The 27,997-nt window shown below is 46.3% G+C and overlaps 1 protein-coding gene across 1 annotated transcript in view; it reads left to right on the forward strand.

The window, feature by feature from the left end:
- The first annotated feature begins 974 nt into the window (after positions 1 to 974).
- The window catches only part of LOC149284552 (uncharacterized), an 82,789-nt gene continuing 55,766 nt past the window's right edge, over positions 975 to 27,997 (forward strand). The window contains exons 1-3 of the mRNA XM_089496645.1: positions 975 to 1,226; positions 1,754 to 1,842; positions 4,684 to 4,775. Coding sequence (XP_089352771.1) covers positions 975 to 1,226; positions 1,754 to 1,842; positions 4,684 to 4,775 — 433 coding nt within the window. The remainder of the gene's footprint in view (positions 1,227 to 1,753; positions 1,843 to 4,683; positions 4,776 to 27,997) is intronic.

The following is a 27,997-nucleotide window of genomic DNA, read 5'->3' on the forward strand; positions in this document are numbered from 1 at the left end:
CCCTGTGATGGAGGGCCATCCAGCCTCTGTTTCAAAACCTCCAAAGAAGGAGACTTCCTGGAAGCAGTGTCTTCCTCTGTTGAACAGCTCTTACCATCAGGAAGTTCTTTAAATTTTTAGGAGGATTCTCTTTTCCTGTACTTTGCACCCATTACTCCGGTTCCTAATCTCTGGAGCAGCAGAAAACAAGCTTTCTCCCTCCTCAACTGTTTAAACAGGGCTATCATAGCACCTCTCAATCCTCTCTTCTCCAGGCTAAACATTCCCAGCTCCATAGGAAGAGGAGGACAGTGAAACTGGGAGATTTTACAAGCATCTGATAAAGTGGAATGATAGTGGATTAAATGGTATTGTCCCTGCCAGACCCAAATGTGGCAAAATTACCCCCTGAGGATGCATTTGGTGGGTTGGACCTGGGAAGCCAAAACTGGGTTTCTCTGCCCTATGTCCATCCGACTTCTCTGCCAAAGGAGGGTTCCAAGCAAATGCACAAAAGAGAAAAGAGCCAGACTTGTTTAGGGAAGGCTGGAGGATGGGTCTCACAATGCTTTGTGCTCACAATGCACAATGGGTCTTTTCCAGCCTGCTCCTTCCTTGACTTTGAGCATGACACTATGCAAGTGCTGCTCAAGCCAAAGCCCACAGCTGATGCTCCTCCTTCTCTTTTCCTCCTTTTCAGATGAGCTTGGAGGAAAACGAAACCAGCAAGGACGGCTGCTTCCAACTGCCTCCCTAAATCATCCCACGCAAAAGGACTCCAGCTGTGGCCTCTTCTGTCCTTCATCCCTAGATATGCTGTGACGGCCAGGACGATGGACTAGGCGCCGTTTGGCTGGTAGCCCACAGAGAAGCAGCCTGCCTTCTGGAAACATCGGCAGAATTTGCTCTGGGCTGGCCATGGTGACCATTGTGGGGTCTTCAGATCCTCTTATAGTTTCTCCAAGTCTGGTGTGTGGAGCAACTGATTTCCAGCCATGTCCACTGCAGGAGAAGATGGGCCTGGTCTCCACCAAGTTAGCCGGAAGGTCTGGGTGGCTGTGTCCATACTCGAACTCGCCATCATCCTCATATTAGCCACTGGGTTGGGTTATTTGGCAACCCACCAGGAGCAGGGTCAGCAGGAAGTGGAGAGGTGGATGGCCGATGCTCACCTGGCCACCATGGACAACATGAACTGGACCCTCCAAGTGACCACGGAAAACTGGCAGGCTTGCCAGAACTACACGGTAGGCCTAGTTAGAATGATAGAATCATTGAATTGTAGAGTTGGAAAAGACCGCAAGGGCCATCCAGTCCAACCCCATTCTGCCATGCAGGAACTCTAAATCAAAGCATCCCCATTGACAGATGGCCAGCCAGCCTCTGCTTAAAGACCTCCAAGGAAGCAGATTCCACTACACTCCGAGGAAGGAGTGTGTTCCATTGTCAAACAGCCCTTACTGTCAGGAAGTTCCTCCTAATGTTGAGCAGGAATCACTTTTCCTGGAGCTTGCATCCATTGCTCCATTGGGTCCTAGTCTCTGGAGCAGCAGAAAACAAGCTTGCTCCCTCCTCAATGTGACATCCCTTCAATTTCTTTGTGGGTTTTTTGGGCTATGTGGCCATGTTCTAGGAGAGTTTATCTTGGCCACATAGCCTGAAAAACCCACAAAGAGCTATGGATGCCAGCCATGAAAGCCTTTGACTTCACATCCCTTCAAGTATTTAAACAGGGCTATTGTATCACCTCTCTGGGTTGTCTTCTCCCATGCAGGAACCCAAATGCCATATTGTCAGCATGCATGCGTCTCTCCGGGGCCATTTTTGTCCACCCCCAGGGGTACAAATCATTGCAAAGTGTTTGTAATGTTTATTTTGCTCCAAAATAACCTCTAGGTCCCACCATGTGTTGGTCTCCCTTGGGCCAGTGTGTGTCCAGGAGTGGTCTTTTTTTGAAACAGCAAGTGACTTAGGCTCACTTCCTGTGGTTCAAAATGGCCTCTCTTGGGTCTGAAATGGTCCAGGGGCTAGTCTATGCATACATGTATTATGCAAATTGCTGTGGATTTTTGCAGATTTGCATCAACGCTTAATTGTGTCACTTTCCTGCACAAATTTGCCTTTATTCGCCCTCCTGTTGATGAAAATGCTCAGCCTTTGAAATCCATGCAGATCCATGTTAAACAGATGGATGCAAATGTGCAATAATGTACATCCTCATGGATATTTATGGCTACGTTGGTAAAAAATGTGCATCCTTTTTCAACAGAGTTTATGGAGTTTTTTGGAAGCCCCCCAAACCCTCAAATCACATGCAGCCATATGGCAATCTATTCTATTTCAATTGGGGACATTTTAATTGTGTAGACAAGCCCTAGGAAGGCCTAAAAACATGGTGAAAAGATGTCTCCTAGAAGGTGTTTTGGAGTAAGAAAATTTGATTTACATGCATTTTGCAGATGCAGTGGGTGGGTTTGCAACCCTCCATTCCAGGTATAAAGCTACATTTCAAAAGCAACCTGAGGCCTATTAGAATAAACTCATTTAAAGTATTTTAAATGTATTTTAAACATATTTTCATGGGTTTTGATTTTCCAAGTTCGAATGGATCCAAGGACTAACATCAAGCTGAGAATAGAGGCATGTTCCTAGCAGAAAAATCGGTTTAAATTACTTTCAGAAGCAACTTTTCAAGGGCAATTCAAGGCATTTTAGGTCCATTTTGAGCAGAAGGTTTTACATTCTGTGCCATCCTGTTATGAGTTCTAAACCCTCCGATCCTAAATCTTGCAAAAAAGGAAGCCATGCTACAAATGGCAACTTTCCTAAGCTTGCAAGGAGTAACACTGAAGCTTTCCTAACACTGCAATGAGTAACAATGGGGATTAATTACTCTTGCAAAGTAACTTTAATAATGATATTATAATAATAATAAAGACTTTACCCCACAAACTGGAAACAACTTTATTTTAATTTATGTTAATAATAATAATAATAATAATTTGTTTTATTTATATACCGCTATTCCAAAGATCATAGCGGTGAACAGCAAGTAAGCTAATTAGCAAGTAAGCTAATTTGCCCCCCAACAGTCTGGGTACTCATTTTAGCTCCCTCCTCGGAAGGATGCAAGCCTGAGTCGAGCTTGGGCCCTTTTGCTGGTCTTGAACTCGCAACCTTGTGGTTTCGAGTGAATGGCTGCAGTACAGGCATTTACCCACTGCGCCACCAGTGGTTAAATGCCCCTCATTTCGATGCTCCCTAGTGATACAAAGACGGAGGGAGCCTTCAGTAGCAACTCTGGAAAACTGGACAATAACTGGCATTGGAGCAGAACATCGTTTAACATGGCTTAATTATTTATTTTATTTTTATAACTTTTGTAATTACCGTTATGTTTTTGTTTTATCCTTTTAAAATTATTGTAAGCCGCCTGGAATCCCATTTTGGGAGAAAGACGAAATATAAATCTAATTTAAAAATCAACAGACATTAGAAATATAATATGCCTGCTCAATGCCAAGCCGAAATTTGGAAGGCAGAGCTCATAACTCATGTTAAAACTTATCCACAAGTCCGTCAGACAAACTTCAGACTCTAAACCTTTGAGGCCAAGAGCCTGTAGATTTGGACATCGGGTAAGAGATTTTAATTCGGAGATCTGAACCCTCATAAAATCATAGAATCATAGAGCTGAAAGAGACCCCAAGGGTCCTGATCCAGTCCAACCCCCTTCTGCCATGCGTTCCTCCATCAAAGCATCCCCATTGACTCCTAGATCCCTTGCACACGTAGTTTCATTCAGCCAGGTGTCCCCCATGATCCTATATCTGTGCATTTCATTTTTCTGCCCTAAGTGCAGTACTTTACATTTCTCCCTGTTGAATTTCATTTTGTTAGCTTTGGCCCAGCTTTCAGGTCTATTCAGGTTGTTTTGAATTTTGATCCTGTCCTCTGGAGTATTAGCTACTCCTCCGAATTTGGTGTCATCTGCACATTTGATAAGTATGCCCCCAATTCTGTCCTCCAAGTCGTTGATAAAGATGTTGAACAGCCTGGGCCCAGGACAGAGCCCCACTGGACACCCCACTGGTCACTTGTCTCCAGGATGAAAAGGAGCCATGGCTGACCATCCTTCGGGTTCAGCTGGTCAACCAATGATAAATCCATGTAACAGCCTCTCAGTGAGAGGCATTCGTAGTTATTTCATGAGCTGAAATTCAGTAGGCTCCATCTACACTGCAGAATTAATGCAGTTTGACACTACTTTAACCGCCATGGCTCCATGCTGTGTAATCCTGGGATCTGCAGTCATGTGAACTATTTAGCCTTCTCTGTCACAGAGCTTTAGTGCCACAGCAAATTAAAAATCCCAGGATTGGCAGTTAAAGCGATGTCAAACCTCATTAATTCTGCCTCAGTATTCTGAATCTGGTGCCATAGGAGGCAGGGTCTTTTCAGTGGCTGTCCCTGGCATCAAAGACTGAACATGAAGCTGAAGCTAAAGCTGAGCCAAAAGTACGATGCAGCCACTAAAGAAGCCAATACGATCCTAGGTTGGATTAATAAGCACACAGAGTTCCTATCTTCATACCATATATCATTTTCTGAACCTCAGTTGCGTCTCCATCTTGGAAATGTTTGTCGGTTGGGTGAGAGGAAGATTGACTGAAATGCCTCTTGTTTTCTTTTGTTTCACAAAAGGCTGGCAGCCAACTCCTCTGCCCTCCGCTCCCAAGTGGCTCAGTTAAGCATCCGCTTGCATCGGCAGGAACTGGAAAATAAGGTCCTCCAAGGTGAGAAAGGCCTCTGAGCAACTGATAACACTTGGGGGTTGTTCCCACTTAAGATTTGAAACGATGTAAAATACAACGTTTTTAATAAAATCGATTCAAAATAACACTGTTCTTATCCCGCTATCCGAATCGCTTTGTTCATCGTTCCCATCTGGTTATTTAAATCGAAGTTTTTACGTGCAAGCGTTCCTACTTGGCATGAAATCGGTGTTTAAATAAAGCGATTCTTCTCCTCCATACCTTATTTGGAGCTGTCAATCAATAGTACGTCAGAATGACGTAACGTTAATCCGGAATATTTGGAAGCGATTTATCTTTTGGCATTGTTTCCATTTCATTGACTGTTTGTGAATTTAGCTTTCCAGAGGAACTATGGGATAGGTTTTCCATGACAGCATCCCCTCTTCATGTCTCCCAAAAGACAGCCAGGGAGAATCCCTTCAGAGAGCACAGATATCAATGGGGGCTCTTTCCAGAGGAACTATGGCATAGGTTTTCCATGACAGCATCCCCTCTTCATGTCTCCCAAAAGACAGCCAGGGAGAATCCCTTCAGAGAGCACAGAGATCAATGGGGGCTCTTTCCAGAGGAACTATGGGATAGGTTTTCCATGACAGCATCCCCTCTTCATGTCTCCCAAAATAGCCAGGGAGAATCCCTTCAGAGAGCACAGAGATCAATGGGGGCTCTTTCCAGAGGAACTATGGGATAGGTTTTCCATGACAGCATCCCCTCTTCATGTCTCCCAAAAGACAGCCAGGGAGAATCCCTTCAGAGAGCACAGAGATCAATGGGGGCTCTTTCCAGAGGAACTATGGGATAGGTTTTCCATGACAGCATCCACTCTTCATGTCTCCCAAGACAGCCAGGGAGAATCCCTTCAGAGAGCACAGAGATCAATGGGGGCTCTTTCCAGAGGAACTATGGGATAGGTTTTCCATGACAGCATCCCCTCTTCATGTCTCCCAAAAGACAGCCAGGGAGAATCCCTTCAGAGAGCACAGAGATCAATGGGGGCTCTTTCCAGAGGAACTATGGGATACGTTTTCCATGACACCATCCCCTCTTCATGTCTCCCAAGACAGCCAAGGAGAATCCCTTCAGAGAGCACAGTGACCAAGGGGGGCTCTTTCCAGAGGAACTATGGGATACGTTTTCCATGACAGCATCCCCTCTTCATGTCTCCCAAAAGACAGCCAGGGAGAATCCCTTCAGAGAGCACAGAGATCAATGGGGGTTCTTTCCAGAGGAACTATGGCATAGGTTTTCCATGACAGCATACCCTCTTCATGTCTCCCAAGACAGCCAGGGAGAATCCCTTCAGAGAGCACAGAGATCAATGGGGGCTCTTTCCAGAGGAACTATAGGATAGGTTTTCCATGACAGCATCCCCTCTTCATGTCTCCCAAAATAGCCAGGGAGAATCCCTTCAGAGAGCACAGAGATCAAAGGGGGCTCTTTCCAGAGGAACTATGGGATAGGTTTTCCATGACAGCATCCCCTCTTCATGTCTCCCAAAAGACAGCCAGGGAGAATCCCTTCAGAGAGCACAGAGATCAATGGGGGCTCTTTCCAGAGGAACTATGGGATAGGTTTTGCATGACAGCATCCCCTCTTCATGTCTCCCAAAAGACAGCCAGGGAGAATCCCTTCAGAGAGCACAGAGATCAAAGGGGGCTCTTTCCAGAGGAACTATGGGATAGGTTTTGCATGACAGCATCCCCTCTTCATGTCTCCCAAAAGACAGCCAGGGAGAATCCCTTCAGAGAGCACAGAGATCAATGGGGGCTCTTTCCAGAGGAACTATGGGATAGGTTTTCCATGACAGCATCCCCTCTTCATGTCTCCCAAGACAGCCAGGGAGAATCCCTTCAGAGAGCACAGAGATCAATGGGGGCTCTTTCCAGAGGAACTATGGGATAGGTTTTCCATGACAGCATCCCCTCTTCATGTCTCCCAAAAGACAGCCAGGGAGAATCCCTTCAGAGAGCACAGAGATCAATGGGGGCTCTTTCCAGAGGAACTATGGGATAGGTTTTGCATGACAGCATCCCCTCTTCATGTCTCCCAAAAGACAGCCAGGGAGAAACCCTTCAGAGAGCACAGAGATCAATGGGGGCTCTTTCCAGAGGAACTATAGGATAGGTTTTCCATGACAGCATCCCCTCTTCATGTCTCCCAAGACAGCCAGGGAGAATCCCTTCAGAGAGCACAGAGATCAATGGGGGCTCTTTCCAGAGGAACTATGGGATAGGTTTTGCATGACAGCATCCCCTCTTCATGTCTCCCAAGACAGCCAGGGAGAATCCCTTCAGAGAGCACAGAGATAAATGGGGGCTCTTTCCAGAGGAACTATGGGATAGGTTTTCCATGACAGCATCCCCTCTTCATGTCTCCCAAAATAGCCAGGGAGAATCCCTTCAGAGAGCACAGAGATCAAAGGGGGCTCTTTCCAGAGGAACTACGGGATAGGTTTTCCATGACAGCATCCCCTCTTCATGTCTCCCAAAAGACAGCCAGGGAGAATCCCTTCAGAGAGCACAGAGATCAATGGGGGCTCTTTCCAGAGGAACTATGGGATAGGTTTTCCATGACAGCATCCCCTCTTCATGTCTCCCAAAAGACAGCCAGGGAGAATCCCTTCAGAGAGCACAGAGATCAATGGGGGCTCTTTCCAGAGGAACTATGGGATAGGTTTTCCATGACAGCATCCCCTCTTCATGTCTCCCAAGACAGCCAGGGAGAATCCCTTCAGAGAGCACAGAGATCAATGGGGGCTCTTTCCAGAGGAACTATGGGATAGGTTTTGCATGACAGCATCCCCTCTTCATGTCTCCCAAAAGACAGCCAGGGAGAATCCCTTCAGAGAGCACAGAGATCAATGGGGGCTCTTTCCAGAGGAACTATGGGATAGGTTTTTTTTTTGTTTTTTTTTATTCATACAACAAACATAAATAGAATAAAAAACGTTACATAACTTGACAACACTCAACATAAACATAGTAGACAAATAACAGATAACAAAACACTAGTATGCATATCCTTTCATATCATACGAAGCTTCATGCACTTCCAACACAATCTGCGGAATCCGCTAAGTAATGTTATTACGTATTCCCCTAAATCTTTATTCAAAAGAAACCATGGCCTTTATATCATACCTATACTGGGTCCTCCTAAGGTGTAAAAAGTAATCAATCCTAATTTAAACTTGCATATCAATTTCTCTAAATCCACTATCCTTTTCTAAGAATCTTCTATTCTTCATAACTTTATATCACAATACGATTCCAAGCTTTCCCATCTTACAGCTATCTTTGTCACATCTTTATTTTTCATACTCTCCGTTAGTACATCCATTTCTTTAGCTTCCCATAATTTACTTAGCCATTGTTTCACTAGGGATCTCCTTTCTTTTCCAATATTGTGCATACAGAATTCGGCCTATAGTAATCATATACAATATTAAATGAAGTTTCTTTCTTACATTATTATCCTCTATGATACAAATCATGTTCAATAAAAAAATGCGAGGATCTAGAGGAATTTCTACCTGGAGAATATTAATCATTAATCTATGTATGCTTTTCCAAAATTTTATAGCCATCTCACAGTCCCACCATAAATGAAGAAAAGAACCTTCCTTTTTCTCACACTTCCAACAACGATTATTTGAGGTCTTGTAAATTTGATTAATCTTAACGGGTGTCATATACCACCTGTAGAACATTTTGGTATAGTTTTCCTTATAGTTTTGACAAACCGTAAATCTTTTCGTATCCCTCCACGATTTTTCCCAATGTTCTAATTCTATAACCTTATCTAAATCTTGTGACCATCTAATCATTGGATGCTTCACTAATTCATCCTCCAGCTGTCTTGCTTTTAAAATCTTATAGTATTGTGCCAGATGTTTTGTCCCCTTATCCAGCAAAATCTTGTCTAATTCATTAGGACCTTTACAAAAACCTTTCTGTTTCAAATCAAGTCTAAATCTATTAGCAAGCTGAAAATGCAAATACCACTCAATTTTTTGGTTATCCCTCAGAATATCATCCTTCTGCTTAAATGCTATAATATTGTCTGGTCTCCAATAAATTAAATCTCTATAGGTCAGCCAGGAATTACTATAATCTTTAGTTCTTCTGAATAATGCCTCCTGTGGTGACACCCAGACAGGTATACCAGTATAGAAAAATTTCCTAACTTTATCCCAAACCAAGAGAAGAGCCCTTCTCAACAAATGTTTTTCAAAACCCTTATGTTCTTTCACTTTATCGTACCACAAGTACGCATGAATTCCAAATCGCAGGTCTCCACATTCCAAGGTCATCAATTTTTCATTTTGCAATGTGACCCAGTTCTCAACCCAACATAAAGATGATGCCATGTAGTACAACTCAAAATTAGGCAAAGAGCATCCCCCCCTGAGCACCTCATCTGTTAATAATTTCCATCTCACTCTAGGTCTTTTTCCCTCCCAGAGAAATTTAGAGAATTCTCTTTGCCATACATGAAAACATTTCAAATTGACAATTATAGGTATATTTTGGAATAGATATAAAAATCGAGGAAGGATGTTCATCTTTAGTATCGATATTCTTCCGGAAAATGAAAGATGTAGTTTCGACCAAAGTATCATATCTCTCTTCACATCTCTCCAAAGCCTATCATAATTGTTCTGAAATAGATCCATATTTCTACTAGTCAGATAGATTCCTAAATACTTGACCTTCTTTACCACTCTGTATCCTGACCCATTGCTTAGTGTCAACTCTTCTATCTTATCTAAATTCTTGGTTAATATCTCCGACTTATTTTGATTTACTTTCAGTCCAGAATATTCTGAAAACTGATAAATTGTACTATTTAAGGCCGGCAATGAATAGATCGGATCATCTAAACAACAAATTAAATCATCTGCGAAAGCTCTTACTTTAAAAGAATGATTTCTAATGGAGATTCCCTTAATCTCCTCATTAGCTCTTATTTTGTTCATTAATACCTCAAAAGCAGTTATAAACAAAAGAGGTGACAGAGGGCATCCTTGTCTAGTTCCACGTTCGATTTTAAAGAACTCCGTTTTCTCTCCATTCACTAGGAGCTGCGCTCTTTGATCTTCATAAATAGCGCCAACCCATGTATACAGCTCATTACCTATATTCATTATTCTTAACAATTCTTTCAGATACTTCCAGGAGATCATATCAAAAGCTTTCTCCAAGTCCAAAAGTAAAAAAGCTAATTTCTTGCTACAATCCAATTCGCCATGCTCAATAATGTTTATAACAATTCGAAGATTATCTCTCCCCTGTCGATTTGGCAAGAAGCCACACTGATCTTCATGGATATGTTTACTTAATGTATCTCTTAACCTGTCTGCTAGAATGCTCGAGTAAATCTTATAATCTACATTAGTCAGTGAAATGGGTCTGAAATTATTTAAATCCTCTTGATTGTTTGGATTCTTAGGAATTAACACAATCAAGGCCTCTCTCCACGTTTCTGGTAAACCGTTTTCTAGAATGTCATTTATCGTGTCTTTCAGCGGAGTCGCCAATACGTCTTCCAGTTTCTTATAGTATATCGCCGAAAAGCCATCGGGTCCCGGAGATTTGTTGATCTTTAATTTCTTAATGGCTTTGGAGATTTCTTCTACCGTAACCTTGTGATTAATTTTCTGTCTTTCCTCTTCATTAAATATTAAGGATTTTTGGTTACTCAGATAATCACTTAATTTTCTTTCATTTATACAACCTTCTTCAGGCTTGCTATACAAGTTCTGGAAAAATTTTTTAAAGAGTTCCCTAATCTGACCTTGTTCAGTATATTTTTCGTCATTAAATTTAATACAAGTGATCATCTTTTTTTCTCTTTGTTTCTTTAGTTGAGCTGCTAAAAGTTTTCCCACTTTGTTTCCCTGTTCGAAAGTTCTCTGCTTTACCGCCAGCAATTTCCTTTTTAGGTCACTCACATCCATTATTTTTAGTTCTTGTTTAAGAGCTTCTAATTTCACTTTCAGTATTTTATCGCCATTTTGCTTCCACTCTTTCTCTATAGTCTCCAAATCTTCTTGAATTTTAGCCCTTTTGATTTGGGCTTCTTTCCTTTTAAAGGCACTTATTTTAATCAAAACCCCTCTGATGACCGCTTTGCTGGCGTCCCAAATGATCTTTTTTTTCAATCCGTCGTTGTTATTCTCTTTAAAATAGTGGGTCAAAGCTTCCCTTACCTCCTTGAGAACGTCTTCCTCATTCAAGAGTTCCTGCGGCAATCTCCAATGCATACTTTTTTTTTTCTCCAGTATATCCATAAAGATCAGATTGTGGTCAGAGAAGGATGTGACCCGGGTATCCATAGATTTAACTAGGGGTAATAGTTCTTTATTCATTAGGAACATATCAATTCTGGAAAATGAGTCATGGGACTCAGAGTAAAATGTGTAACTCCTTGAATGATCATACTTGAATCTCCATACATCCTGTAATCCTAAATCTTCGCAAAGTTGAAAGAAAGTCTTTGGGAGTTTCCCTTGGTTCTTCTTGATCTTCTTAAGTTTTCCACATTTTCTATCCAATTCAGGTGCTATGACTGCGTTGAAGTCTCCCAATAAAAGAAAATTGCTATATGAATGTTCTGACAATATCTTATGAAGGTCCTTATAAAACTTTTCTCTATTCTCATTTGGAGCATAGATTCCTACCACCAAAAAGGATAAATTTAATGTGGCAACTTCAACTGCGATATAATTTCCATTGGGGTCCTTAAAAATCTCTTTGGATGTCCAATTTTTATTAACATAAAGTGCCACTCCTCTTTTCTTCTTATCTATCAGCGAGGCATAACAAGCTCCTAACTTAGGATTTCTTAACAATCTCTCTTCTTTTGCTGTTATCCTTATTTCCTGGATGCAAACCACGTCGCTTTTCAACTTCTCCAGATAATGATATACGATGCTTCTTTTAAATTTGGAATTAATTCCCTTAACATTCACGGAGGCGATTTTAACCATGTCTAGGTCTAACAGAATTTAAATTTCAATAATGAAGGTTGATACACTTAGAGTCTTTATACTTTTAAGTTGATATTGATCCACCCCTTCCTCCCCTTTAATTTTTATTAATACACAAAAAGGAAAAGAAGAAAAAAGGGGGAAAAATATATATATATATATATATATATAAAAAGGAGACCAAAGGTCCGTCTATGGCAACACCAGGTGCAACTTTTATTAATTATCCAAACACGCCTTCAATTTCTTTCTCTTCAACTAGGGCATTCTCCTCTTCCAATTCCTCCTCCTCCATCCCAATATCTTTGCCCTCCTTGTCTCCTTGCCCGTCTTTCTTAGAATTCACGTTGTCTTCTTTCTGTATCACACCAGTCTTATGTCTGTTATCTCTCCTCAATTTCATTTCCATTTCCTTAGCTCTTTCTGATGTATCAATCTTAAATCTTTTCTGTCTATAAGAGAAAGACAGACCTTCCGTTCTATCCCATCTATATTCTATGTTCAAATGTCTCAGGACCATTGTTAAGCTTCTATATTTTTGTCTCGCCAACATCACAGAGGGAGGAATGTCCTTATATACTTTAGCTTCTATGTTCCCAATCATTAAGTTTTCCCGATAGCTCTTTTGGATGATCAAATCTCTTACTCTAGTCCTTGTACAACATACTATGATGTCCCTGGGATAATTTTTTTCCTTGGCTTGCACCGAGCTGATCCTAAAGATTCTATCCAGTTCCATCTCCATTCTTTCGATAGTGTAGCCTAAAAAGTCTGCCAGTGGTTGCAACAACAACTCAAAAACATCTTCGTTTGATTTCTCAGGAATACCTCTTACTTTCACACATTTATTTCTATATTTAAAATCCTGATTCAATTCATTGCGTTGTTGTAAACTCTGTTTTTGTCGAACTCCTGTCATAGATTTTTCCAAAGCTTCGGTCTTCTCCTTAATCTTCTCCATCTCGTTTTGCGTTTTATTTATTTCCAAATTCATTTTGTCCACTCTCTTCACCACACTGTCCAGTTCCTTTTTAATGTCTTTCCTAATTTCAGCCCTCATTTCCTTCATTTCCTCTCTCAACTCTTTATTGGATTCCTTGATATCCTCTTTCAGTTCTGTCCGGAGCTCTTTCATTTCTGCTCTTAAGCTCCTAATTTCCTCGAGCACCAGAAGATTAGGGTCTATGGTCTATAGGTTTTGCATGACAGCATCCCCTCTTCATGTCTCCCAAGACAGCCAGGGAGAATCCCTTCAGAGAGCACAGAGATCAATGGGGGCTCTTTCCAGAGGAACTATGGGATAGGTTTTGCATGACAGCATCCCCTCTTCATGTCTCCCAAAAGACAGCCAGGGAGAATCCCTTCAGAGAGCACAGAGATCAATGGGGGCTCTTTCCAGAGGAACTATGGGATAGGTTTTCCATGACAGCATCCACTCTTCATGTCTCCCAAGACAGCCAGGGAGAATCCCTTCAGAGAGCACAGAGATCAATGGGGGCTCTTTCCAGAGGAACTATGGGATAGGTTTTGCATGACAGCATCCCCTCTTCATGTCTCCCAAAAGACAGCCAGGGAGAATCCCTTCAGAGAGCACAGAGATCAATGGGGGCTCTTTCCAGAGGAACTATGGGATAGGTTTTGCATGACAGCATCCCCTCTTCATGTCTCCCAAAAGACAGCCAGGGAGAATCCCTTCAGAGAGCACAGAGATCAATGGGGCTCTTTCCAGAGGAACTATGGGATAGGTTTTGCATGACAGCATCCCCTCTTCATGTCTCCCAAGACAGCCAGGGAGAATCCCTTCAGAGAGCACAGAGATCAATGGGGGCTCTTTCCAGAGGAACTATGGGATAGGTTTTGCATGACAGCATCCCCTCTTCATGTCTCCCAAAAGACAGCCAGGGAGAATCCCTTCAGAGAGCACAGAGATCAATGGGGGCTCTTTCCAGAGGAACTATGGGATAGGTTTTGCATGACAACATCCCCTCTTCATGTCTCCCAAAAGACAGCCAGGGAGAATCCCTTCAGAGAGCACAGAGATCAATGGGGGCTCTTTCCAGAGGAACTATGGCATAGGTTTTCCATGACAGCATCCCCTCTTCATGTCTCCCAAAAGACAGCCAGGGAGAATCCCTTCAGAGAGCACAGAGATCAATGGGGGTTCTTTCCAGAGGAACTATGGCATAGGTTTTCCATGACAGCATCCCCTCTTCATGTCTCCCAAAAGACAGCCAGGGAGAATCCCTTCAGAGAGCACAGAGATCAATGGGGGCTCTTTCCAGAGGAACTATGGGATAGGTTTTCCATGACAGCATCCCCTCTTCATGTCTCCCAAAAGACAGCCAGGGAGAATCCCTTCAGAGAGCACAGAGATCAATGGGGGCTCTTTCCAGAGGAACTATGGGATAGGTTTTCCATGACAGCATCCCCTCTTCATGTCTCACAAAATAGCCAGGGAGAATCCCTTCAGAGAGCACAGAGATCAATGGGGGCTCTTTCCAGAGGAACTATGGGATAGGTTTTCCATGACAGCATCCCCTCTTCATGTCTTCCAAAATAGCCAGGGAGAATCCCTTCAGAGAGCACAGAGATCAATGGGGGCTCTTTCCAGAGGAACTATGGCATAGGTTTTCCATGACAGCATCCCCTCTTCATGTCTCCCAAAAGACAGCCAGGGAGAATCCCTTCAGAGAGCACAGAGATCAATGGGGGCTCTTTCCAGAGGAACTATGGGATAGGTTTTGCATGACAGCATCCCCTCTTCATGTCTCCCAAAAGACTGCCAGGGAGAATCCCTTCAGAGAGCACAGAAATCAATGGGAGCTCTTTCCAGAGGAACTATGGGATAGGTTTTGCATGACAGCATCCCCTCTTCATGTCTCCCAAAAGACAGCCAGGGAGAATCCCTTCAGAGAGCACAGAGATCAATGGGGGCTCTTTCCAGAGGAACTATGGCATAGGTTTTCCATGACAGCATCCCCTCTTCATGTCTCCCAAAAGACAGCCAGGGAGAATCCCTTCAGAGAGCACAGAGATCAATGGGGGCTCTTTCCAGAGGAACTATGGCATAGGTTTTCCATGACAGCATCCCCTCTTCATGTCTCCCAAAAGACAACCAGGGAAAATCCATTCAGAGAGCACAGAGATCAATGGGGGCTCTTTCCAGAGGAACTATGGGATAGGTTTTGCATGACAGCATCCCCTCTTCATGTCTCCCAAAAGACAGCCAGGGAGAATCCCTTCAGAGAGCACAGAGATCAATGGGGCTCTTTCCAGAGGAACTATGGGATAGGTTTTGCATGACAGCATCCCCTCTTCATGTCTCCCAAGACAGCCAGGGAGAATCCCTTCAGAGAGCACAGAGATCAATGGGGGCTCTTTCCAGAGGAACTATGGGATAGGTTTTGCATGACAGCATCCCCTCTTCATGTCTCCCAAAAGACAGCCAGGGAGAATCCCTTCAGAGAGCACAGAGATCAATGGGGGCTCTTTCCAGAGGAACTATGGGATAGGTTTTGCATGACAGCATCCCCTCTTCATGTCTCCCAAAAGACAGCCAGGGAGAATCCCTTCAGAGAGCACAGAGATCAATGGGGGCTCTTTCCAGAGGAACTATGGCATAGGTTTTCCATGACAGCATCCCCTCTTCATGTCTCCCAAAAGACAGCCAGGGAGAATCCCTTCAGAGAGCACAGAGATCAATGGGGGTTCTTTCCAGAGGAACTATGGCATAGGTTTTCCATGACAGCATCCCCTCTTCATGTCTCCCAAAAGACAGCCAGGGAGAATCCCTTCAGAGAGCACAGAGATCAATGGGGGCTCTTTCCAGAGGAACTATGGGATAGGTTTTCCATGACAGCATCCCCTCTTCATGTCTCCCAAAAGACAGCCAGGGAGAATCCCTTCAGAGAGCACAGAGATCAATGGGGGCTCTTTCCAGAGGAACTATGGGATAGGTTTTCCATGACAGCATCCCCTCTTCATGTCTCCCAAAAGACAGCCAGGGAGAATCCCTTCAGAGAGCACAGAGATCAATGGGGGCTCTTTCCAGAGGAACTATGGGATAGGTTTTCCATGACAGCATCCCCTCTTCATGTCTCACAAAATAGCCAGGGAGAATCCCTTCAGAGAGCACAGAGATCAATGGGGGCTCTTTCCAGAGGAACTATGGGATAGGTTTTCCATGACAGCATCCCCTCTTCATGTCTCCCAGAAGACAGCCAGGGAGAATCCCTTCAGAGAGCACAGAGATCAATGGGGGCTCTTTCCAGAGGAACTATGGCATAGGTTTTCCATGACAGCATCCCCTCTTCATGTCTCCCAAAAGACAGCCAGGGAGAATCCCTTCAGAGAGCACAGAGATCAATGGGGGCTCTTTCCAGAGGACGTATGGGATAGATTTTGCATGACAGCATCCCCTCTTCATGTCTCCCAAAAGACTGCCAGGGACAATCCCTTGAGAGAGCACAGAAATCAATGGGAGCTCTTTCCAGAGGAACTATGGGATAGGTTTTGCATGACAGCATCCCCTCTTCATGTCTCCCAAAAGACAGCCAGGGAGAATCCCTTCAGAGAGCACAGAGATCAATGGGGGCTCTTTCCAGAGGAACTATGGGATAGGTTTTCCATGACAGCATCCCCTCTTCATGTCTCCCAAGACAGCCAGGGAGAATCCCTTCAGAGAGCACAGAGATCAATGGGGGCTCTTTCCAGAGGAACTATGGGATAGGTTTTGCTTGACAGCATCCCCTCTTCATGTCTCCCAAAAGACAGCCAGGGAGAATCCCTTCAGAGAGCACAGAGATCAATGGGGGCTCTTTCCAGAGGAACTATGGGATAGGTTTTGCATGACAGCATCCCCTCTTCATGTCTCCCAAAAGACAGCCAGGGAGAATCCCTTCAGAGAGCACAGAGATCTATGGGGGCTCTTTCCAGAGGAAATATGGCATAGGTTTTCCATGACAGCATCCCCTCTTCATGTCTCCCAAGACAGCCAGGGAGAATCCCTTCAGAGAGCACAGATATCAATGGGGGCTCTTTCCAGAGGAACTATGGGATAGGTTTTCCATGACACCATCCCCTCTTCATGTCTCCCAAAATAGCCAGGGAGAATCCCTTCAGAGAGCACAGAGATCAATGGGGGCTCTTTCCAGAGGAACTATGGGATAGGTTTTGCATGACAGCATCCCCTCTTCATGTCTCCCAAAAGACAGCCAGGGAGAATCCCTTCAGAGAGCACAGAGATCAATGGGGGCTCTTTCCAGAGGAACTATGGGATTCGTTTTCCATGACACCATCCCCTCTTCATGTCTCCCAAAATAGCCAGGGAGAATCCCTTCAGAGAGCACAGAGATCAATGGGGGCTCTTTCCAGAGGAACTATGGGATAGGTTTTCCATGACAGCATCCCCTCTTCATGTCTCCCAAGACAGCCAGGGAGAATCCCTTCAGAGAGCACAGAGATCAATGGGGGCTCTTTCCAGAGGAACTATGGGATAGGTTTTCCATGACAGCATCCCCTCTTCATGTCTCCCAAAAGACAGCCAGGGAGAATCCCTTCAGAGAGCACAGAGATCAATGGGGGCTCTTTCCAGAGGAACTATGGGATAGGTTTTCCATGACAGCATCCCCTCTTCATGTCTCCCAAAAGACAGCCAGGGAGAATCCCTTCAGAGAGCACAGAGATCAATGGGGGCTCTTTCCAGAGGAACTATGGGATAGGTTTTGCATGACAGCATCCCCTCTTCATGTCTCCCAAAAGACAGCCAGGGAGAATCCCTTCAGAGAGCACAGAGATCAATGGGGGCTCTTTCCAGAGGAACTATGGGATAGGTTTTGCATGACAGCATCCCCTCTTCATGTCTCCCAAAAGACAGCCAGGGAGAATCCCTTCAGAGAGCACAGAGATCAATGGGGGCTCTTTCCAGAGGAACTATGGGATAGGTTTTGCATGACAGCATCCCCTCTTCATGTCTCCCAAGACAGCCAGGGAGAATCCCTTCAGAGAGCACAGAGATCAATGGGGGCTCTTTCCAGAGGAACTATGGGATAGGTTTTGCTTGACAGCATCCCCTCTTCATGTCTCCCAAAAGACAGCCAGGGAGAATCCCTTCAGAGAGCACAGAGATCAATGGGGGCTCTTTCCAGAGGAACTATGGGATAGGTTTTGCATGACAGCATCCCCTCTTCATGTCTCCCAAAAGACAGCCAGGGAGAATCCCTTCAGAGAGCACAGAGATCAATGGGGGCTCTTTCCAGAGGAAATATGGCATAGGTTTTCCATGACAGCATCCCCTCTTCATGTCTCCCAAAAGACAGCCAGGGAGAATCCCTTCAGAGAGCACAGATATCAATGGGGGCTCTTTCCAGAGGAACTATGGGATAGGTTTTCCATGACACCATCCCCTCTTCATGTCTCCCAAAATAGCCAGGGAGAATCCCTTCAGAGAGCACAGAGATCAATGGGGGCTCTTTCCAGAGGAACTATGGGATAGGTTTTGCATGACAGCATCCCCTCTTCATGTCTCCCAAAAGACAGCCAGGGAGAATCCCTTCAGAGAGCACAGAGATCAATGGGGGCTCTTTCCAGAGGAACTATGGGATACGTTTTCCATGACACCATCCCCTCTTCATGTCTCCCAAGACAGCCAGGGAGAATCCCTTCAGAGAGCACAGAGATCAATGGGGGCTCTTTCCAGAGGAACTATGGGATAGGTTTTCCATGACAGCATCCCCTCTTCATGTCTCCCAAGACAGCCAGGGAGAATCCCTTCAGAGAGCACAGAGATCAATGGGGGCTCTTTCCAGAGGAACTATGGGATAGGTTTTGCTTGACAGCATCCCCTCTTCATGTCTCCCAAAAGACAGCCAGGGAGAATCCCTTCAGAGAGCACAGAGATCAATGGGGGCTCTTTCCAGAGGAACTATGGGATAGGTTTTGCATGACAGCATCCCCTCTTCATGTCTCCCAAAAGACAGCCAGGGAGAATCCCTTCAGAGAGCACAGAGATCAATGGGGGCTCTTTCCAGAGGAAATATGGCATAGGTTTTGCTTGACAGCATCCCCTCTTCATGTCTCCCAAAAGACAGCCAGGGAGAATCCCTTCAGAGAGCACAGAGATCAATGGGGGCTCTTTCCAGAGGAACTATGGGATAGGTTTTGCATGACAGCATCCCCTCTTCATGTCTCCCAAAAGACAGCCAGGGAGAATCCCTTCAGAGAGCACAGAGATCAATGGGGGCTCTTTCCAGAGGAACTATGGGATAGGTTTTCCATGACAGCATCCCCTCTTCATGTCTCCCAAGACAGCCAGGGAGAATCCCTTCAGAGAGCACAGAGATCAATGGGGGCTCTTTCCAGAGGAACTATGGGATAGGTTTTGCATGACAGCATCCCCTCTTCATGTCTCCCAAAAGACAGCCAGGGAGAATCCCTTCAGAGAGCACAGAGATCAATGGGGGCTCTTTCCAGAGGAACTATGGGATAGGTTTTCCATGACAGCATCCCCTCTTCATGTCTCCCAAGACAGCCAGGGAGAATCCCTTCAGAGAGCACAGAGATCAATGGGGGCTCTTTCCAGAGGAACTATGGAATAGGTTTTCCATGACAGCATCCCCTCTTCATGTCTCCCAAAAGACAGCCAGGGAGAATCCCTTCAGAGAGCACAGAGATCAATGGGGGCTCTTTCCAGAGGAAATATGGCATAGGTTTTCCATGACAGCATCCCCTCTTCATGTCTCCCAAGACAGCCAGGGAGAATCCCTTCAGAGAGCACAGAGATCAATGGGGGCTCTTTCCAGAGGAACTATGGGATACGTTTTCCATGACACCATCCCCTCTTCATGTCTCCCAAGATAGCCAGGGAGAATCCCTTCAGAGAGCACAGAGATCAATGGGGGCTCTTTCCAGAGGAACTATGGGATAGGTTTTCCATGACAGCATCCCCTCTTCATGTCTCCCAAGACAGCCAGGGAGAATCCCTTCAGAGAGCACAGAGATCAATGGGGGCTCTTTCCAGAGGAACTATGGGATAGGTTTTCCATGACACCATCCCCTCTTCATGTCTCCCAAAAGACGGCCAGGGAGAATCCCTTCAGAGAGCACAGAGATCAATGGGGGCTCTTTCCAGAGGAACTATGGGATACGTTTTCCATGACACCATCCCCTCTTCATGTCTCCCAAGACAGCCAGGGAGAATCCCTTCAGAGAGCACAGAGATCAATGGGGGCTCTTTCCAGAGGAACTATGGGATAGGTTTTGCATGACAGCATCCCCTCTTCATGTCTCCCAAGACAGCCAGGGAGAATCCCTTCAGAGAGCACAGAGATCAATGGGGGCTCTTTCCAGAGGAACTATGGGATAGGTTTTGCTTGACAGCATCCCCTCTTCATGTCTCCCAAAAGACAGCCAGGGAGAATCCCTTCAGAGAGCACAGAGATCAATGGGGGCTCTTTCCAGAGGAACTATGGGATAGGTTTTGCATGACAGCATCCCCTCTTCATGTCTCCCAAAAGACAGCCAGGGAGAATCCCTTCAGAGAGCACAGAGATCAATGGGGCTCTTTCCAGAGGAACTATGGGATAGGTTTTGCATGACAGCATCCCCTCTTCATGTCTCCCAAGACAGCCAGGGAGAATCCCTTCAGAGAGCACAGAGATCAATGGGGGCTCTTTCCAGAGGAACTATGGGATAGGTTTTGCATGACAGCATCCCCTCTTCATGTCTCCCAAAAGACAGCCAGGGAGAATCCCTTCAGAGAGCACAGAGATCAATGGGGGCTCTTTCCAGAGGAACTATGGGATAGGTTTTGCATGACAGCATCCCCTCTTCATGTCTCCCAAAAGACAGCCAGGGAGAATCCCTTCAGAGAGCACAGAGATCAATGGGGGCTCTTTCCAGAGGAACTATGGCATAGGTTTTCCATGACAGCATCCCCTCTTCATGTCTCCCAAAAGACAGCCAGGGAGAATCCCTTCAGAGAGCACAGAGATCAATGGGGGTTCTTTCCAGAGGAACTATGGCATAGGTTTTCCATGACAGCATCCCCTCTTCATGTCTCCCAAAAGACAGCCAGGGAGAATCCCTTCAGAGAGCACAGAGATCAATGGGGGCTCTTTCCAGAGGAACTATGGGATAGGTTTTCCATGACAGCATCCCCTCTTCATGTCTCCCAAAAGACAGCCAGGGAGAATCCCTTCAGAGAGCACAGACATCAATGGGGGCTCTTTCCAGAGGAACTATGGGATAGGTTTTCCATGACAGCATCCCCTCTTCATGTCTCCCAAAAGACAGCCAGGGAGAATCCCTTCAGAGAGCACAGAGATCAATGGGGGCTCTTTCCAGAGGAACTATGGGATAGGTTTTGCATGACAGCATCCCCTCTTCATGTCTCACAAAATAGCCAGGGAGAATCCCTTCAGAGAGCACAGAGATCAATGGGGGCTCTTTCCAGAGGAACTATGGGATAGGTTTTCCATGACAGCATCCCCTCTTCATGTCTCCCAGAAGACAGCCAGGGAGAATCCCTTCAGAGAGCACAGAGATCAATGGGGGCTCTTTCCAGAGGAACTATGGGATAGGTTTTCCATGACAGCATCCCCTCTTCATGTCTCCCAAAAGACAGCCAGGGAGACTCCCTTCAGAGAGCACAGAGATCAATGGGGGCTCTTTCCAGAGGAACTATGGGATAGGTTTTGCATGACAGCATCCCCTCTTCATGTCTCCCAAAAGACTGCCAGGGAGAATCCCTTCAGAGAGCACAGAAATCAATGGGAGCTCTTTCCAGAGGAACTATGGGATAGGTTTTGCATGACAGCATCCCCTCTTCATGTCTCCCAAGACAGCCAGGGAGAATCCCTTCAGAGACCACAGAGATCAATGGGGGCTCTTTCCAGAGGAACTATGGGATAGGTTTTGCATGACAGCATCCCTTCTTCATGTCTCCCAAAAGACAGCCAGGGAGAATCCCTTCAGAGAGCACAGAGATCAATGGGGGCTCTTTCCAGAGGAACTATGGGATAGGTTTTCCATGACAGCATCCCCTCTTCATGTCTCCCAAGACAGCCAGGGAGAATCCCTTCAGAGAGCACAGAGATCAATGGGGGCTCTTTCCAGAGGAACTATGGGATAGGTTTTGCTTGACAGCATCCCCTCTTCATGTCTCCCAAAAGACAGCCAGGGAGAATCCCTTCAGAGAGCACAGAGATCAATGGGGGCTCTTTCCAGAGGAACTATGGGATAGGTTTTGCATGACAGCATCCCCTCTTCATGTCTCCCAAAAGACAGCCAGGGAGAATCCCTTCAGAGAGCACAGAGATCAATGGGGGCTCTTTCCAGAGGAAATATGGCATAGGTTTTCCATGACAGCATCCCCTCTTCATGTCTCCCAAGACAGCCAGGGAGAATCCCTTCAGAGAGCACAGATATCAATGGGGGCTCTTTCCAGAGGAACTATGGGATAGGTTTTCCATGACACCATCCCCTCTTCATGTCTCCCAAAATAGCCAGGGAGAATCCCATCAGAGAGCACAGAGATCAATGGGGGCTCTTTCCAGAGGAACTATGGGATAGGTTTTGCATGACAGCATCCCCTCTTCATGTCTCCCAAAAGACAGCCAGGGAGAATCCCTTCAGAGAGCACAGAGATCAATGGGGGCTCTTTCCAGAGGAAATATGGGATACGTTTTCCATGACACCATCCCCTCTTCATGTCTCCCAAGACAGCCAGGGAGAATCCCTTGAGAGAGCACAGAGATCAATGGGGGCTCTTTCCAGAGGAACTATGGGATAGGTTTTGCATGACAGCATCCCCTCTTCATGTCTCCCAAGACAGCCAGGGAGAATCCCTTCAGAGAGCACAGAGATCAATGGGGGCTCTTTCCAGAGGAACTATGGGATAGGTTTTGCTTGACAGCATCCCCTCTTCATGTCTCCCAAAAGACAGCCAGGGAGAATCCCTTCAGAGAGCACAGAGATCAATGGGGGCTCTTTCCAGAGGAACTATGGGATAGGTTTTGCATGACAGCATCCCCTCTTCATGTCTCCCAAAAGACAGCCAGGGAGAATCCCTTCAGAGAGCACAGAGATCAATGGGGGCTCTTTCCAGAGGAAATATGGCATAGGTTTTCCATGACAGCATCCCCTCTTCATGTCTCCCAAGACAGCCAGGGAGAATCCCTTCAGAGAGCACAGAGATCAATGGGGGCTCTTTCCAGAGGAACTATGGGATAGGTTTTCCATGACACCATCCCCTCTTCATGTCTCCCAAAATAGCCAGGGAGAATCCCTTCAGAGAGCACAGAGATCAATGGGGGCTCTTTCCAGAGGAACTATGGGATAGGTTTTCCATGACAGCATCCCCTCTTCATGTCTCCCAAGACAGCCAGGGAGAATCCCTTCAGAGAGCACAGAGATCAATGGGGGCTCTTTCCAGAGGAACTATGGGATAGGTTTTCCATGACAGCATCCCCTCTTCATGTCTCCCAAGACAGCCAGGGAGAATCCCTTCAGAGAGCACAGAGATCAATGGGGGCTCTTTCCAGAGGAACTATGGGATAGGTTTTGCTTGACAGCATCCCCTCTTCATGTCTCCCAAAAGACAGCCAGGGAGAATCCCTTCAGAGAGCACAGAGATCAATGGGGGCTCTTTCCAGAGGAACTATGGGATAGGTTTTGCATGACAGCATCCCCTCTTCATGTCTCCCAAAAGACAGCCAGGGAGAATCCCTTCAGAGAGCACAGAGATCAATGGGGGCTCTTTCCAGAGGAAATATGGCATAGGTTTTCCATGACAGCATCCCCTCTTCATGTCTCCCAAGACAGCCAGGGAGAATCCCTTCAGAGAGCACAGATATCAATGGGGGCTCTTTCCAGAGGAACTATGGGATAGGTTTTCCATGACACCATCCCCTCTTCATGTCTCCCAAAATAGCCAGGGAGAATCCCTTCAGAGAGCACAGAGATCAATGGGGGCTCTTTCCAGAGGAACTATGGGATAGGTTTTGCATGACAGCATCCCCTCTTCATGTCTCCCAAAAGACAGCCAGGGAGAATCCCTTCAGAGAGCACAGAGATCAATGGGGGCTCTTTCCAGAGGAAATATGGGATACGTTTTCCATGACACCATCCCCTCTTCATGTCTCCCAAGACAGCCAGGGAGAATCCCTTCAGAGAGCACAGAGATCAATGGGGGCTCTTTCCAGAGGAACTATGGGATAGGTTTTGCATGACAGCATCCCCTCTTCATGTCTCCCAAGACAGCCAGGGAGAATCCCTTCAGAGAGCACAGAGATCAATGGGGGCTCTTTCCAGAGGAACTATGGGATAGGTTTTGCTTGACAGCATCCCCTCTTCATGTCTCCCAAAAGACAGCCAGGGAGAATCCCTTCAGAGAGCACAGAGATCAATGGGGGCTCTTTCCAGAGGAACTATGGGATAGGTTTTGCATGACAGCATCCCCTCTTCATGTCTCCCAAAAGACAGCCAGGGAGAATCCCTTCAGAGAGCACAGAGATCAATGGGGGCTCTTTCCAGAGGAAATATGGCATAGGTTTTCCATGACAGCATCCCCTCTTCATGTCTCCCAAGACAGCCAGGGAGAATCCCTTCAGAGAGCACAGAGATCAATGGGGGCTCTTTCCAGAGGAACTATGGGATAGGTTTTCCATGACACCATCCCCTCTTCATGTCTCCCAAAATAGCCAGGGAGAATCCCTTCAGAGAGCACAGAGATCAATGGGGGCTCTTTCCAGAGGAACTATGGGATAGGTTTTCCATGACAGCATCCCCTCTTCATGTCTCCCAAGACAGCCAGGGAGAATCCCTTCAGAGAGCACAGAGATCAATGGGGGCTCTTTCCAGAGGAACTATGGGATAGGTTTTCCATGACAGCATCCCCTCTTCATGTCTCCCAAGACAGCCAGGGAGAATCCCTTCAGAGAGCACAGAGATCAATGGGGGCTCTTTCCAGAGGAACTATGGGATAGGTTTTCCATGACAGCATCCCCTCTTCATGTCTCCCAAGACAGCCAGGGAGAATCCCTTCAGAGAGCACAGAGATCAATGGGGGCTCTTTCCAGAGGAAATATGGCATAGGTTTTCCATGACAGCATCCCCTCTTCATGTCTCCCAAGACAGCCAGGGAGAATCCCTTCAGAGAGCACAGAGATCAATGGGGGCTCTTTCCAGAGGAACTATGGGATAGGTTTTCCATGACACCATCCCCTCTTCATGTCTCCCAAAATAGCCAGGGAGAATCCCTTCAGAGAGCACAGAGATCAATGGGGGCTCTTTCCAGAGGAACTATGGGATAGGTTTTCCATGACAGCATCCCCTCTTCATGTCTCCCAAGACAGCCAGGGAGAATCCCTTCAGAGAGCACAGAGATCAATGGGGGCTCTTTCCAGAGGAACTATGGGATAGGTTTTCCATGACAGCATCCCCTCTTCATGTCTCCCAAGACAGCCAGGGAGAATCCCTTCAGAGAGCACAGAGATCAATGGGGGCTCTTTCCAGAGGAACTATGGGATAGGTTTTCCATGACAGCATCCCCTCTTCATGTCTCCCAAGACAGCCAGGGAGAATCCCTTCAGAGAGCACAGAGATCAATGGGGGCTCTTTCCAGAGGAACTATGGGATAGGTTTTCCATGACAGCATCCCCTCTTCATGTCTCCCAAAAGACAGCCAGGGAGAATCCCTTCAGAGAGCACAGAGATCAATGGGGGCTCTTTCCAGAGGAACTATGGGATACGTTTTCCATGACACCATCCCCTCTTCATGTCTCCCAAGACAGCCAGGGAGAATCCCTTCAGAGAGCACAGAGATCAATGGGGGCTCTTTCCAGAGGAACTATGGGATAGGTTTTGCATGACAGCATCCCCTCTTCATGTCTCCCAAGACAGCCAGGGAGAATCCCTTCAGAGAGCACAGAGATCAATGGGGGCTCTTTCCAGAGGAACTATGGGATAGGTTTTGCTTGACAGCATCCCCTCTTCATGTCTCCCAAAAGACAGCCAGGGAGAATCCCTTCAGAGAGCACAGAGATCAATGGGGGCTCTTTCCAGAGGAACTATGGGATAGGTTTTGCATGACAGCATCCCCTCTTCATGTCTCCCAAGACAGCCAGGGAGAATCCCTTCAGAGAGCACAGAGATCAATGGGGGCTCTTTCCAGAGGAACTATGGGATAGGTTTTGCTTGACAGCATCCCCTCTTCATGTCTCCCAAAAGACAGCCAGGGAGAATCCCTTCAGAGAGCACAGAGATCAATGGGGGCTCTTTCCAGAGGAACTATGGGATAGGTTTTGCATGACAGCATCCCCTCTTCATGTCTCCCAAAAGACAGCCAGGGAGAATCCCTTCAGAGAGCACAGAGATCAATGGGGGCTCTTTCCAGAGGAAATATGGCATAGGTTTTCCATGACAGCATCCCCTCTTCATGTCTCCCAAGACAGCCAGGGAGAATCCCTTCAGAGAGCACAGAGATCAATGGGGGCTCTTTCCAGAGGAACTATGGGATAGGTTTTCCATGACACCATCCCCTCTTCATGTCTCCCAAAATAGCCAGGGAGAATCCCTTCAGAGAGCACAGAGATCAATGGGGGCTCTTTCCAGAGGAACTATGGGATAGGTTTTGCATGACAGCATCCCCTCTTCATGTCTCCCAAAAGACAGCCAGGGAGAATCCGTTCAGAGAGCACAGAGATCAATGGGGGCTCTTTCCAGAGGAACTATGGGATACGTTTTCCATGACACCATCCCCTCTTCATGTCTCCCAAGACAGCCAGGGAGAATCCCTTCAGAGAGCACAGAGATCAATGGGGGCTCTTTCCAGAGGAACTATGGGATAGGTTTTCCATGACAGCATCCCCTCTTCATGTCTCCCAAGACAGCCAGGGAGAATCCCTTCAGAGAGCACAGAGATCAATGGGGGCTCTTTCCAGAGGAACTATGGGAAAGGTTTTCCATGACAGCATCCCCTCTTCATGTCTCCCAAGACAGCCAGGGAGAATCCCTTCAGAGAGCACAGAGATCAATGGGGGCTCTTTCCAGAGGAACTATGGGATAGGTTTTCCATGACACCATCCCCTCTTCATGTCTCCCAAAATAGCCAGGGAGAATCCCTTCAGAGAGCACAGAGATCAATGGGGGCTCTTTCCAGAGGAACTATGGGATAGGTTTTGCATGACAGCATCCCCTCTTCATGTCTCCCAAAAGACAGCCAGGGAGAATCCGTTCAGAGAGCACAGAGATCAATGGGGGCTCTTTCCAGAGGAACTATGGGATACGTTTTCCATGACACCATCCCCTCTTCATGTCTCCCAAAAGACATCCAGGGAGAATCCCTTCAGAGAGCACAGAGATCAATGGGGGCTCTTTCCAGAGGAACTATGGGATAGGTTTTCCATGACAGCATCCCCTCTTCATGTCTCCCAAAATAGCCAGGGAGAATCCCTTCAGAGAGCACAGAGATCAATGGGGGCTCTTTCCAGAGGAACTATGGGATAGGTTTTCCATGACAGCATCCCCTCTTCATGTCTCCCAAGACAGCCAGGGAGAATCCCTTCAGAGAGCACAGAGATCAATGGGGGCTCTTTCCAGAGGAACTATGGGATAGGTTTTCCATGACAGCATCCCCTCTTCATGTCTCCCAAGACAGCCAGGGAGAATCCCTTCAGAGAGCACAGAGATCAATGGGGGCTCTTTCCAGAGGAACTATGGGATAGGTTTTCCATGACAGCATCCCCTCTTCATGTCTCCCAAGACAGCCAGGGAGAATCCCTTCAGAGAGCACAGAGATCAATGGGGGCTCTTTCCAGAGGAACTATGGGATAGGTTTTCCATGACAGCATCCCCTCTTCATGTCTCCCAAAAGACAGCCAGGGAGAATCCCTTCAGAGAGCACAGAGATCAATGGGGGCTCTTTCCAGAGGAACTATGGGATACGTTTTCCATGACACCATCCCCTCTTCATGTCTCCCAAGACAGCCAGGGAGAATCCCTTCAGAGAGCACAGAGATCAATGGGGGCTCTTTCCAGAGGAACTATGGGATAGGTTTTGCATGACAGCATCCCCTCTTCATGTCTCCCAAGACAGCCAGGGAGAATCCCTTCAGAGAGCACAGAGATCAATGGGGGCTCTTTCCAGAGGAACTATGGGATAGGTTTTGCTTGACAGCATCCCCTCTTCATGTCTCCCAAAAGACAGCCAGGG

This window comes from Sceloporus occidentalis, unplaced genomic scaffold (assembly GCF_023333645.1).
Source record: "Sceloporus occidentalis isolate IW3139 unplaced genomic scaffold, rSceOcc1.0.p SCAF_91, whole genome shotgun sequence".
NCBI classification, from domain to species: Eukaryota; Metazoa; Chordata; class Lepidosauria; order Squamata; family Phrynosomatidae; genus Sceloporus; species Sceloporus occidentalis.